The sequence below is a fragment of the Homalodisca vitripennis genome, chromosome 3 (assembly GCF_021130785.1).
Source record: "Homalodisca vitripennis isolate AUS2020 chromosome 3, UT_GWSS_2.1, whole genome shotgun sequence".
NCBI classification, from domain to species: domain Eukaryota; kingdom Metazoa; phylum Arthropoda; class Insecta; order Hemiptera; family Cicadellidae; genus Homalodisca; species Homalodisca vitripennis.
The window spans coordinates 188,492,223-188,506,986 of NC_060209.1; the positions used below are offsets into that span (position 1 = coordinate 188,492,223).

The 14,764-nt window shown below is 30.7% G+C and overlaps 1 protein-coding gene across 1 annotated transcript in view; it reads left to right on the forward strand.

The window, feature by feature from the left end:
* Positions 1 to 14,764, forward strand: part of LOC124357875 (guanylate cyclase soluble subunit beta-1) — an 824,835-nt gene that overhangs the window by 760,232 nt on the left and 49,839 nt on the right. Inside the window, exons 4-5 of the mRNA XM_046809961.1 lie at positions 3,773 to 3,891; positions 7,809 to 7,964. Of these exons, the coding sequence (XP_046665917.1) occupies positions 3,773 to 3,891; positions 7,809 to 7,964 (275 nt within the window). The remainder of the gene's footprint in view (positions 1 to 3,772; positions 3,892 to 7,808; positions 7,965 to 14,764) is intronic.

Genomic DNA, 14,764 nt, shown 5'->3' on the forward strand with positions numbered 1-14,764 from the left:
TATATATATATATATATATATATATATATATATATATATATTTACGTTAACTTATATTGAATATGTCATAAAATTAATAAAACATACTATAATAAAAGTAGTAAATATTGAAAATTAAGAGTATTTCATTAAGTTATTTATATATGAATATTTTTTTCAATATTTAAACTGTATAATATACTCGATTTACAAAATGATCTTGATAACTAACCATAACACTTTCTGACTAATTATATTACTATCTATTAATATAATAGTATTTGCACTTGTCGCAAATTTACCGTCAGAGGGAGGTCATCAGAGACAGTATGGCGTATAAGTGAAATATGTGGCCCTCACGGGTCTGAATGAATAATACTGATTCATAACGAACACAAATGATGTTTCAGTGATGTTAAATGAATGTTAAATGACCGAAAAGCGTTCCTCTAAAGTGAATAAAGTTTGAAAAACTAAGTTTACTTTGAAACTTTTCAATTTAGAAGTTAATCACCAACTTCTGCTTTTGAACAGTTTCATTTTAACCTGAGCTTAGGAGGAGGTGCAATCTTTGCGTGGTTAACTTAGTTACGTTAGTTACTGTTTGCAATATTATACTTGTAAAGTGTAATACGCAATTTTAATTTGTACTTTTTCTCATAGCAAAAGCAATATTATTGTATTAGTTTCGGTTTTGATAGTAATCTTTTTGAATTGTACACAGATGCGTCATCGATTGTAAATCAATTAGAGATGTTACCGAGTATATATTAAAATCGTATACTAAAACACTTACATATAGTAATAATAATAAATTTAATTTAAAATAAACTGTTTTTATTTCGTAAGTATTTTAGTAAGATAAGGAAATACCTCTTAACTTACGACATTTAAGACAATGAGGTTTAATTAACCACAATCTTCCCTTTACAGTCTGGACACTCTCCACAGTTTTTGATCAATATTTATTAAAATTGGCAGAGAAACTGAAGATGATGAGGTGTCATTAATATGCTACCAAGCATGGTTTTTTTAAACTAAATGTTCTGCTAATTTAAAACTGCATATCAATTTTTGGACCCTTTTGAGTGGTTATCATAGTTTTTTATGTACACTTACATCACTGAATTTGACATAGAGAGTGTAAAACACTTTGTTGAAAAATTTTTCTTACTTCTAAATGCCAAAAATTAACTGTTTGCACGACGTCACAATACATGTTACTCGCATAGTATTGCTTAACGGCGGAACGAAATCCACCTCTCGCTAAGTAAATGGTTCTAAGTAAATGGTCAAATAATTAAGCTTTTGCTCTTAAGTTTTATACGGTTGTGAAGTTGGCTCAAACCAAGTCTAATGGAACCTTATTCTGTAGACAAATATAAGAGACTGTTGCCGTAAGATCCTGCTAAATAGAACTCTGAGACACTGTTCATCCTTTAAGATTTAACCAGTACAGACAGTTTTACATAACAAGAATCAACGATAACATTTTACTTACTAAACTCTGCTTGGAATGTTCATAGTGTAAAAGATTACGTGATAAAAATATCTCTCATTCAAAATCCTTTACTCTAAAGGTTAATACTATAGAAGTCGCAGATTGCTTTAAAATGTTTCATGAAATCTACTAATGCCACATAAATAATACATAATTATGTGGTTTTAAATTACGAATATAGCTGAAAACATGTACACGTTAATGCGTAATTACAATGTGGTAACAATTTGATTATTCCGTGCGTTTGCTAAATGTGTTACAAATAAGTTCATAATAGTGTAATTTTCCAAAGCTGATTCATAATATTTATCTTAAATAATAATTTACGGGGATTTAAAAAACTCATAGCCTCTTTTATTTCATATTTTTTAGAATTAGTTTATACGTATTAAAGTAGACGTTACATTTCTCGTAAGATAGAAAGATAATTAATTTAAAAGTCAATAACACTTTGTCTATAAAAAATCCAGAAAGTATCTGAGTCAACACAGAATTCAAAATTGCAATTTACCTTTACAAATCCCTCCAAAATTGCCATCCATCTGTTAGGTTAATACGACTGACATACTCGTCTACAATATAGTTTTTTATTTTATTTCATTATTTTTGAATACACAAAACTTAGCAAATCCTCAAACGTAATACTGAAATGCTAGAGTCCGTACAAATTTAAACCGCAGAATTAAATGCATTACGCTGGAACCCAAATCAGCTTATATTTCCAGAGAAATTCTTTTAAATATCTTTTATAAATTACTACATAACTATTCGTATCGAGTTTTTGGGTAGTGATTGTTAAATAATAAAAGTATGTAGATGTCGTTCACGGAAAATTTTACTAAAAGTTGTTTCAATTCTTGTGTGCTTTAATATCTTAAGTTATACTGTTTATAGTCACACTATACAAAATGTTTCAAAACTCTCACAACAAACTTTTGAATATTTCTCCAAGGAAAGAGAAGAGGAAAAACTAAATGCAAACAACGATTTGTCTTTTTTGTTTACCTTCTGTATGTTTGTCCTATGTGGTTTTATTTTTAAAACTCGTATTTTTATAAACAAATCAACGCAATTTACCCCAGCTTTATGAATCACAAATTTAAGTCGAATTTACAAACTAAATTCAATAATGGTGGCCATTTGAATTAATAAACAAAACTATATGAAATATCAAAGTACTAATTTTACAAGGAATTTACTAAAATAACGTTTTTGTTAAAGATTTATTAGGAAAAATAATATTTCAAATGTTAAAATGGATAATACCCAACTGCACGTATAATCCGACTATCCATTTCCAATCTCCGGTTTTATTAACAATAAAGTAAAAGTCCTGAAATGGGGTAAAATAAATTATTTCGAATGTGTTAACTCCTCCATTGTTGAACTTTTGTTAATTTGGTTAACTATTTTTTGAAACATAATAAGTATAATAATAAATAATAAACCTAAACATTTTAAAGAAAAAAAATACAAACAGGCGGTAAACAAAAATATATACAGGTATCCCGTAACTCTTTGGACAAAGGTGTACCATGTTATTTCTCAGGTCAAGACAAACGAATTTCACCGTACGTTAAAAAAAAAAAAAACTAAAAAAATAATATCTTAAAATTAATGCATTACATTATTACAAATTTTGCTCAAACTTGTATTATGCCACAGCCAGTTATTGAAAAAATGTCATGAAATTATCATTAGTATTTTCAAAATGGCGAATATCTTACAGACCAACAATTTTTTTAAAGAATTACAAGAATAACAGTTTATAGAAGATTATATCGTAAATCTAATGACACCAAAATTATTTAAATAGGAACAATTAATATCGGATTTATACCAGATTTACTTTGACAACACATGAGGTTTTCATCGAATAGCCAACAATACAAAAACTGAATAACCGGCAGCTCTCTTATAAAAAACACATACAGGCAGACAGATGGGAAACTAAGCATCGGAGACCCATGTTCATATGGTGAAATATGTTTGTCTTGATCTGAGCAATAAGTGGTATACCTTTGTCTAGAGAGTTACGGTACACCCTGTATACTATGACTTGCTTTATAGTTTGGCTCTTTTTACTCCATGAAACATTATCCTAAATTTTGTATTGAGGAATTTAACGTCATAAAAGGGGTGATTTAGAGAAAATGTCCCAACATATACTTTCACTTAAAGATAAGTTTCAAGGCTAATATTGTTACTTACAATTTAGTATTTCCTCCACATGATTGTCTTTTTCAAGGAGCGTTTATATAATCTATCAATGACAATTCTTACTGCCCTTAGATATCCCGGCCAACACGATTCTGGAGCTGTTCGGGAAAATGTTCTTCGAGTTCTGCCAGGACTCTGGGTACGACAAGATCCTCCAGGTGCTGGGAGCAACCCCCCGGGACTTTCTCCAGGTAACTATAACTTCCGTTTAGCTATTTGAAAATAGCTTGTAGAGGATTTAATCTGCCGGATGCCTAGAATTCCCAAAAGGATGATTTTTATTTCCTGGTATTTTCTAGAGGCTGGAAGTAAAGCGAAGGCTCAAAGACATCTAGTATTAAAAGGGACATACGTTTCTCACCATTTTTCCTGAGGTAGATTTAATAGCTCGTGGGTTCCAATGCAAGCGGTCCTAATATATGTATTTTTATTGTCAAGGCGTACCAATTGTTGTGTGATAAAGCCAGTTGGTGGTATGGTGGACTTAAATTACTTTATAGGTAGTGTGTACTATCACACCTAAAGGTAGTGTACTCTACACCTATAGGTAGTGTACTCTACACCTAGAGTTGGTGAACTCTACACCCAGGTGTAGTTTGTTATTTTACACTCAGGGGTTATGTACTGTACACCTAAGTGGTGTACTCTAGCAGCAAACTTAGTGTACTGTGACTGCTAGAGGTGGTGTACTGTGGTTCCCAGAGGTGGTGTATTGTACACCTAGAGGTGGTGTACTCTACACCTAGAGTTGGTGAACTCTACACGCAGGTGTAGTTTACTATTATTTTACACTCAGGGGTTATGTACTGTACACCTAAAGTGGTGTACTATAGCAGCAAACGTAGTGTACTGTGACTGCTAGAGGTGGTGTACTGTGGTTCCCAGAGGTGGTGTATTGTACACCTAGAGGTGGTGTACTCTACACCTAGAGTTGGTGAACTCTACACGCAGGTGTAGTTTACTATTATGTCACAGTCAGGGGTTATGTACTGTACACCTAAAGTGGTGTACTATAGCAGCAAACGTAGTGTACTGTGACTGCTAGAGGTGGTGTACTGTGGTTCCCAGAGGTGGTGTATTGTACACCTAGAGGTGGTGTACTCTACACCTAGAGTTCGTGAACTCTACACCCAGGTGTAGTTTACTATTATTTTACACTCAGGGATTATGTACTGTACACCCAGAGGTGGTGTACTCTAGCAGCAAACTTAGTGTACTGTGACTGCTAGAGGTGGTGTACTGTGGTTCCCAGAGGTGGTGTATTGTACACCTAGAGGTGGTGTACTCTACACCTAGAGTTCGTGAACTCTACACCCAGGTGTAGTTTACTATTATTATTATACACTCAGGGATCATGTACTGTACACCCAGAGGTGGTGTACTCTAGCAGCAAACTTAGTGTACTGTGACTGCTAGAGGTGGTGTACTGTGGTTCCCAGAGGTGGTGTATTGTACACCTAGAGGTGGTGTACCATCTGATAGGTGGTGTAGCGATAGCGATCACTGTCTTTCGGATGCTAGAAATTTCAGTTCTCGGAATATTTAACATTTATTATTTCCTTTTAATCTCGAATCACGTCAACCAAAATATATTTTGTTGGATTTGACAATCACAGATCACAGCTCTTAATAATATAAAATAATTGTGCACACCACTTCGATTTTAGTTTAAGAAATTTTTAAGAAAGCAAATGGAATGTTCAGTAATTCTTGATTTAGGCTTTATATTTAAAACTTAGGGCCATCCAGTTATATTACGATCATTGCGTAGTCCAATTTAAGAAGATAGATAAGGCATGCGATTTAAATATTACTATTCATAGTCCATCAGTTGTTTAATGACATCTTAAATAATATTTAGATAGAGTAACTTTTTTTGTAAAGTGTAAAATTATTTTGATTCACTAAACCTGTCGTAAATATTCATCTTTTCCTAAGTACCGAATATATACAATATATATATATATATATATATATATATATATATATATATATATATATATATTATGCAAGATTATATTCACAAATAATTATTTTATTTCACGTAGGGCTGTTGAATCGTAACGTGTAGTTTATAGTTTGTTGTTTATATAGGTCTTAACATTACTTGTATGTTTTTTAAAAGTATATTATAGATACATTTATTAAATACATTGGGGTTTAACCCTTTATACCTGTGAAATGTTATTAACTAATATTGAATACATTTTCAGCCAGTTTACGTTGTATGTAGAACAAACATCTTAATTTAATATCACTGGTCAATTAATACACATTTTCAAATATTAATTTTTTTCTTGCAAAGCCCTCTATAATCAATGATTTCATCATCAGGCAACTTCACAATGCCTTCGTTTTGTAACAAAATAAATATCGGAAATGTTTATACATTAACCAGTGATATTAAATTAAACTTTTTCCAATGCTCCATGGTTTTAAAATAATTAAACATTTTAATGATAAAGGTATATGTTCCTAAATACAACTATCTTATATGTAACATTTCGCTACCGGGAGTTCACTAATTTAGTTAATTAAATCCAAAGAGCGAAGTAAGGTCTTGCATTTCTTGCACTTTGTCCTTTTGTGCAATGATTAAGGTCAAACGTGCCAAGCGAATAACGTAATGTTTTTCATTGTACTTTGAAAAATAGGAAACTAGTAGTTTTACTATGTGTGCATATGTGTAATTTGACAGTAATATTTTGAATTTGTGGTTTCTTAATTAATTAATTATAGTGTATGTACAAAGTTTGTTTAGTAGCTTACCTAAGTAATATTTACTCAGTTAAAAAGTTTATTTACGAAAGCATTATTTATCAATACATTTTAGTTTTCCTTGAATTGTATTTATCAATATTATAAAAACTGAAATAAACACATACCATAGACCCTGCTATACAGCATTTATTACAGTTTTAACTTTAACATTAAATTTACTATAGTACTCGACTATTAGTATTTACATAAGGTTTGCTATTCAAAGTACAAGTACTATTAAAGAACTTGTGAACCCAACCTTAGTCTGAAAACGTCGTTCTCAAGTTTGAATGAATATTTCTGCTCAAGATGGATAAGGAAAAGACTCTCGCATCAGCGTATTGAACAAGAGGCAGGCGGAAACCCAATACGGAATACAAAAGAGCTCAGACAGTCTTGGACGTGGACTGAACTTTTGTCATACCTTGCCAAGAATATAAATTCGCTTAAAATAAGGTTTAACGTGCTTCCCAACTTTACTTTCTAGTTGAACGTGAACAAAAACTTCCGACTTGTTTATTTTGAAAAGTATAATGGATTCACCACATCAAAAAGCTAATACAGTCTTTGCATGGTCGTTTGTAAAAAGAAAAGTTAGGGATGGAATCTATAATATCTATAATCTATCTTATCTATAATAAAATTATCAAAATGCTTGTTTAATTGAAGTCTCTTGGAGTAATTGGAAAAACTTATAAATACTAAAGTGTAATGAATACAATACTTTTCCAATTAATTTGTTTTTCGGACAAAAATACTCAAACCTGGGAATGGAATGCAACCAATTGTGTCATGTATAAACTCCTTAAAATATATTCTGTCTCAGTGGTTGTCGAAAAATCTTCAAACTTTACTAGATTTTCCTTCCTTTTCCATCAAGAACATATACGAATTTATAGAATCAGTTAAAGACGTTGTTCTATATGAAGATGAATATCTCGGTTCATTTTATGTATCATCACTTTATCGTAATGTTCCAATTAAGAATACAATGAAAATGATTACAGATCGGTTAACTTCTAAAACTGCTCAAAATGAAATAATTGATGAATACTCCCTTATGCTAAATTTATGTATGAATCAGAGCACATTCCAATTTAGAGAATCTGACTACACCCAAATTGGTGGAACGGCTATGGGAAATCCTCTTTCATGTATTATTACCAATATTTAAGAGCCATTTTGAAACTACAGCTAAATCTAAAATGACATATTTCCCACGAAAATGGATTCGATGTCCGAAAAATAAATTAATTGGAAAAGCATTGTATTCTTTACATTTTAGTATTTGCTTGTTTCATATTAAGTTCAATGTATTTGCTGGCAATTGTTTCTGATGTTCTAACAGAACTTGGACGCCTTGCACGACCACCTGGGTACTCTCTACCCCGGCATGAGGGCGCCATCTTTTCGCTGTACGGAAAGACCTGAGGACGGAGCCCTGGTACTTCACTACTACTCCGACAGACCGGGCCTGGAACATATAGTGATTGGAATTGTCAAGGTACGTATCACTTGTGGTTTTGTGCAGAGTAACCTTAGCACATGGAACATAATGGTTTGTGGAGAATGTGGTTAACTAACAAGTAATGGTCTTAAATTCTCAATAATAGCAACTCTTCCTTATTGCAGAAAACAACTTTATTGCAAACATTATTTTGTAATATGCATCAAAATAAAGAGTAGATCACACTTCATATAAAATATTTTGAAACAACGAACGTGAAGCGCTCGTAAAATATATTGTTACAATGTATATAATTATCCAAGTAACGATATATTCGAAAATATCTGTTAGTGTTATGCACATATAATAAAGAAACGTAATGTCGTTAAATTGCTACACAAATTGGGTTATTTAACATATTGAATATATAAATGATTACTCTATATCTTTAAATCATGTTCCTATTGGTTATGTATTAGCTGCACCTTGTGTTAAGATAACTGTTTAGCTTTTTATTTGCAGTTTAGACTTGATTACTTCGGGCGAAAATAATATATTTAATACTACATTTTTCTTAAATAACAGGGATATTTAAGCATTGACTGTCACTAATACTGATTAACTATGCGATTATATATATATATATATATATATATATATATATATATATATCAATACATTTCGTGAATTCATACCAATATGAATTCTCTTTATGCAAAAATTTAACACAAAATATTGGAAAACCCTATATAAATCTTCGTACGTCTCACCGTACTTCTTCAGACGTAACATTGAATATTGTATAACTATTTACAAAATTGAATTATTAAACTAAATAGAAATATAAACAAGAAAAAAGAACTGAAATTGAATAATAAACGGTGGAAAATACCTCTCAGGTGATTTTTCATCAGAAATACCAAAGATAAAAAAACATATTTTTAGAAATTAAAGAATGTTCAAACCTAAAGGAAATTTTGATTTTAAAACAAGTTGATGAACAGTTTAGCTCCTTCTCAAATTAAATCTATTTATATTTTCATTGATATGCAATGCAATATTATTGATTGATACCTTTTAATTAATACAGTTTTCAGTTTTGTCCTGATTATCTTCTCTGGAATATACAGCGAGGGTCTTGTCACATCCATGAACAATATTGTAACGGTGACCTGTCATTCTGACACGAAGAGGGCTCGAGATTCAGTCAATATATTGTTTATTACAAAACTTACTGATATATTATGTGTCTAGCATTCTAGCATGTCTAGAAGTATGTCAGAATTTGTATCTATATGTCAGTGAGTGAGTCAGTCAGTTACACATGCGGCTGTATATTATTCTTAAATATTTTCTACATTCCCTGAACAAATTTTCAACATTAAATTTCACTTGGAAGTATTCCCACACAATCATTAACTTCCTAGATGTTGATGTGTTTTTGGAGAAAGAAGGCTTTCTTAAAACTTAAATTCACGTTAAAGATACCAACACTATGAAATACTTAAATTATACTAGCTGCCATCCTAGACATGTATAAAAAAAGTATTCCAAAAAGTTTAGCCATTCGAGCAAAGAATTTATGTAGCAATGAGTCTGATTTCCGAAATTATATTAACAAATTAACCAACACATTCAAAAATTTTAATTATCCCGAAAAACTTGTAAAAAATCAAAATAATAGGACAACAAATTTTAATTACTACAAATATTTTTCTCTAGATGAACCTAAATTTACTACCAAATTCTACCCCGGATTTAACAAAATAAACCCTACAAGTTAAAACTTTTTTTCATATTCTTCAATCATCATGGGAAACTAAAGATATATCTTCAAAATTACCTAGAGTCATCTTTAAAAGACCGTTAAATCCTAGAAATACGTTATTCCAAACCAATCTTAAAAACAAAAATCGGTGGAAAAGAATTTAACGGTTGTAGACCCTGTCAAAAACCACGTTGTGGTACATGCAAAACTATGTCCTCTAGTCACAACTTTAGCAGTAACATAACCAATAAAATGTATAAAATTAAAGGAACAACTGATTACAATGGAAGCGACATAATATATCAGCTAAATTGTAATTTTTGTAATAAACAATATAATGGCTGAACCTCGAACCCTCTTCATATCAGAATGATGGGTCACCGTTACAATATTGTTCATAGATATGACGAGTCCCTCCCTGTAAATTCCAGGGAAAATAATCAGGACAAAACTGAAAACTGTATTAATTAAAAGGTATCAATAATATTGCATTGCATATCAATGAAAATATAAATAGATTTAATTTGAGAAGGAGCTAAACTGTTCATCAACTTGTTTTAAAATCAAAATTTCCTTTAGGTTTGAACATTCGTTAATTTCTAAAAATATGTTTTTTTTATCTTTGGTATTTCTGATGAAAAATCACCTGAGAGGTATTTTCCACCGTTTATTATTCAATTTTAGTTCTTTTTTCTTGTTTATATTTCTATTTTAAAATTTTAAACTGTTACAAATTAAAAGGTATCAGTAATGTTACATTTCATACCAATGAAAATATAAATGGATTCAATTTCAGAACGGCAAAATTGCTCTTCAACTTGTTTTAAAATCAAAATTTCTTTTAGGTTTGAACATTCGTTAATTTCTAAAAATATGCTTTTTTCTCTTTTTTATTTCTGATTAAACATCACCTGTGAGGTAGTTTCCACTGTTTATTATTCTATTACGGTTCTTTTTTCTTGTTCCTATTTCTATTTAGTTTAATCATTCAATTTTGTAAATAGTTGTACAATATTCAATGTTACGTCTGAAGAAGTACGCTGAGATGTACTAAAAATAAATAATGTATGTAAAGTAATCAAAATAAATATAAATAAAAGTAAATAAAAATAATGTAAAATAAAGAGTTTTCCGATATTTAGTTTTTTTTTATTGCATGAAAAGAATGAGTATATATATATATATATATATATATATATATATATATACTAGCAGTTACCCGCGGCTTCGCATTTGTATAAGTGGCAATAGCCTAATTTAATTTCAATAAATATTGAATCGCAAAAAGTACTTGCTCCGCCGGGACTCGAACCCTGATCTCTCACTTGCCGGGTGAATGTGCTACCATTAAACCACAGAGCCCTCACTTTTTACGATTCAATTATTTTGTATTTGGCCGTTTCTTTCACATATGTGTTTAAATAACCAAACTAACATATGAACGGAAGACCAAATACCTGTCAAATGACTTCTGTTTACATTCATTAAATTTGTATAAGTGGCAATAGCCTAATTTAATTTCAATAAATATCGAATCGCAAAAAGTATATATATATATATATATATACATACATACATATATATATATTCTTTACTGATAAGATAGGAACATTTTATTATAAATCTAAACTATGTATTGTAAATTTCCTAAATTTTTGTGTGACAGAACCACATAAAAAGTTTTAAGTTGTATTGTTATTATTATTATTGTTATTAAGTTGTTAACACAAATTCTACTGTGTATTTTAATTTTTTTTTGTTATTTATAAGTTAGATTTTTTTTTAATATCAATATTTGTAATGGCTGCCATACAGTAGTGAATATAATTGCATTTATAATTTGCTATTCTTTGTAAGTATTTTAATCACAGAAGAGGCCGATCCTCCTTAAAACTCCTTATTATGCCTGTCCTCATGCGCCTTATCGAACTCAGACCCAAAGTCCAACGTCTTATACCGTGCGCCCATCGGCCAGCACAACTGTGGACTCTTTCAGACCTATTGTAGCTTTCAGTAATGTTATATATGCATCGTTTCTTTTTAGAATCTTCGTGTAACCAACCTGTTTATGTGCAGAAATATTTTTAAACAAATCTCACCCGTTTGATTAAGGAGGATTTCAATTCACATTTTATTACTTTATTTGCTTTAGGAAAATCTGTATTCAGCCTTAACTGTACAAAACAGAATTGTTCAGCAAACTAGCCGCTATCATATAGTGGAAAACGATTAAGGACAGGATGAGCTAACCGCAACAAGAAACAATTGAGTACAGAGTATCTGTTGACCAGTATCCATTAGTGGCAGACCTCTGCTGACAGTCGTCCCTAAGGCTTTGCGTGGTAAATGGTGGCTCATTATCTCCACAGACTCTCTTCTCGCTTTATATTTCGTTATTGTGAAGCGAACAGTCGCTGATTGATGGTGTCGGATCATTTTGTAACTACATCAAGATAAATTTGACCAATTTTATCAACGTTTTGTTCTGTTGGTTAAAATTGCTTTAAGTTAATAGTATACGTCATAGAAGGACAAGATCTGACAAATGACTTTGCCGTGTTACCGTAAAGTTTGATTGTTCTGCAATTATCTCACACGTATAATGGTAAGGAAAATGTTAGAATTCTACTTTTACCTTTTATTTCTATTACAAAATCGATATAGATTTTATTTTTAAAAAGAAGAACCAACCTTTATATCATACCTCTAGGCCTTTCTATCGAGTGGTTTCTCACGGACTAACAGAATGTAAACTACACGATTCCGTTTTGCCCCTAAGATATTATAATACTGTATGCTGGTGAGCTTTAAATACCCCCTCTACCTTTTTCCCCCATTTCTTAAGATTTCGACTCCGGACTACAGTTGATCATTCTTGAATAGCAAGTACTTTTGATTAAATTCATATTTTCGGTCCCCATATTCTAATTAGATGCAAAAAGATTACATACATCACACACTACATTGATGATTACATTACATTGATTTTCATTTCTTGGGTGTTGTGATACATTATTTCAGTATACATTATTTTGTACTAAACACGGTGGCGCAATAATTTTTGTAATATCTTTATTCTTTTTGAAGTTATTGGAAATAGGAATAACAAAACAGTTTTGGCCAGAACATTTACGCTAAACGACTACTTACATAACAAATAAACTTATTAATATCCCTCCAACATATTATTAGCATTCTCTTGTCGTCTGACAAGTGTCAAACTGTCCATAATACGATTTTTAAGTTGAATATAATTTATTTAAGTATTTATAAAATGTTGAGCTAAAATTTATTGTATGCTCTTTATAAGCTCAGATATAACAAAAATGTATTTAGTAATGAAAAAATGCAATAATAAAGGTTTAAATGTTTATAGAATGAATGAATATAAGGATATTACAAATTGAACAGTGGCGTTGTGTACATAAAACAATAAGTAATGTATCAAGACACAACCCTTACATTTAATATGTATTATTTAATTCCAATATGGCGGATCAACGATGTTGGCAAGAAATATGTGCTACTCGATACTCAAAAATGCTTGGCACCAGTTTTGATGTGAATTTAAAATCACTCTTTATAATACCTTAATACATATGTCCCGACTTACGTTGCAACCTAATAGATCTAAAGACTTTTAAAAAATGGTGAAAGAATTTAAGAATTCAGATGATCATGTGTTAAACAATTTTATTTTTGTATCGTGTGATTACTAAATAATATGGTTAATATCCCACTAAGTTTAGTATATGTATTTTAATCCTGCTTTATTATATCTGATTTATAATTTTATTTAGATATAACAGTATAACTGTTTATGAGTATAGCACATATATCTGAGAAATTCTGTAAAACTAAAACAATTATTCATGATCATAAATAAATAAATTCACATTAATTTTTTGATTTTATATACAATAATGAAATTATCGTATAAATTCCGAGCCAAATTTTGTTACGTTACTCGCTTAGTTGTGTGTACAATCGGATTATAAACACCTTTATCGCGCTCTGTGGGACTGTGGTAGTAAGAGAGGTTGGAAGACGTTGTATTTGCATATTTAAAACCCCGCGTTACCACTTTGAAAATACCATTTGCGTATAAATGAAATCACTAACGAGTTTAGCTTTTAGTCTGGCGGCTCTTGACACTTTAAAGGAATTAAAGTTTCTCAAGATTTTCGTACGACAAAGCTGTTTAGAATTTGTTGCTTTTTGACTTTAAAACCAGTACTTTTGATACATTATTGTTCCAAATTTTTATTATAACTACATATATACGTATTGGATTGTCGTAAACTTTACTTGTAATATTATTAATGTACGGGAAGCACAACCTCCATCTGGACCCGTGTTCTAGTTGGTTAGTTTGTTTTGTTTATTTCTTTAATTAATCCTTTATCTAAATCTATACAATGATTTGAAGATCTAGTCATGTTTGTCTGTATGTTCGTGTTTATGTTACACAATCACGGAGAAAATACTGGACCGATTGTACCGAAATTGTACATAGATATTCTTAGGCGCCCTGGTAAATACGTAGACCTATTGTTATTACGACATCCCTGCGGGTTACGGCTCACTGGCCACTAAAGGCGTGTTACAGAAAAAATTAATTGAAAGAGTCTTATAAATGTAATGAACTATTCTGTGCAAACATTGATTTAATACAAACAACCATATGTTTAATCATTTTAACCACAATTTTTAATTTCTTGACATATAAAACCTTTAAAGCATAGAAGCTTGATAGTTAAAACACTTCTTATTTCAACCTTTTCTGAAACTGCGGATAAATACAGAGTAATAAATATCCAGATAAGGAAATTAAAATATTTAGTAAAAATATACTTTAACTGTACATTTTAGCCAATAGTAAGCGATGCTTGTTCAGTACTGTAATGCAGATAGCAAACGACATATAGACAAATTTATTACCTAAAATTTACTCTAAATTTAAAAATTGTTATATATCCATTTTTGGTCGTAAGAAATAGGTTTCTTAGTCTTGCTTATGTATACAGGGTGATCACAAACGTGTCACACATTTCTTTGGGTGATAGTACTCATCATTTCAAACAAAAAA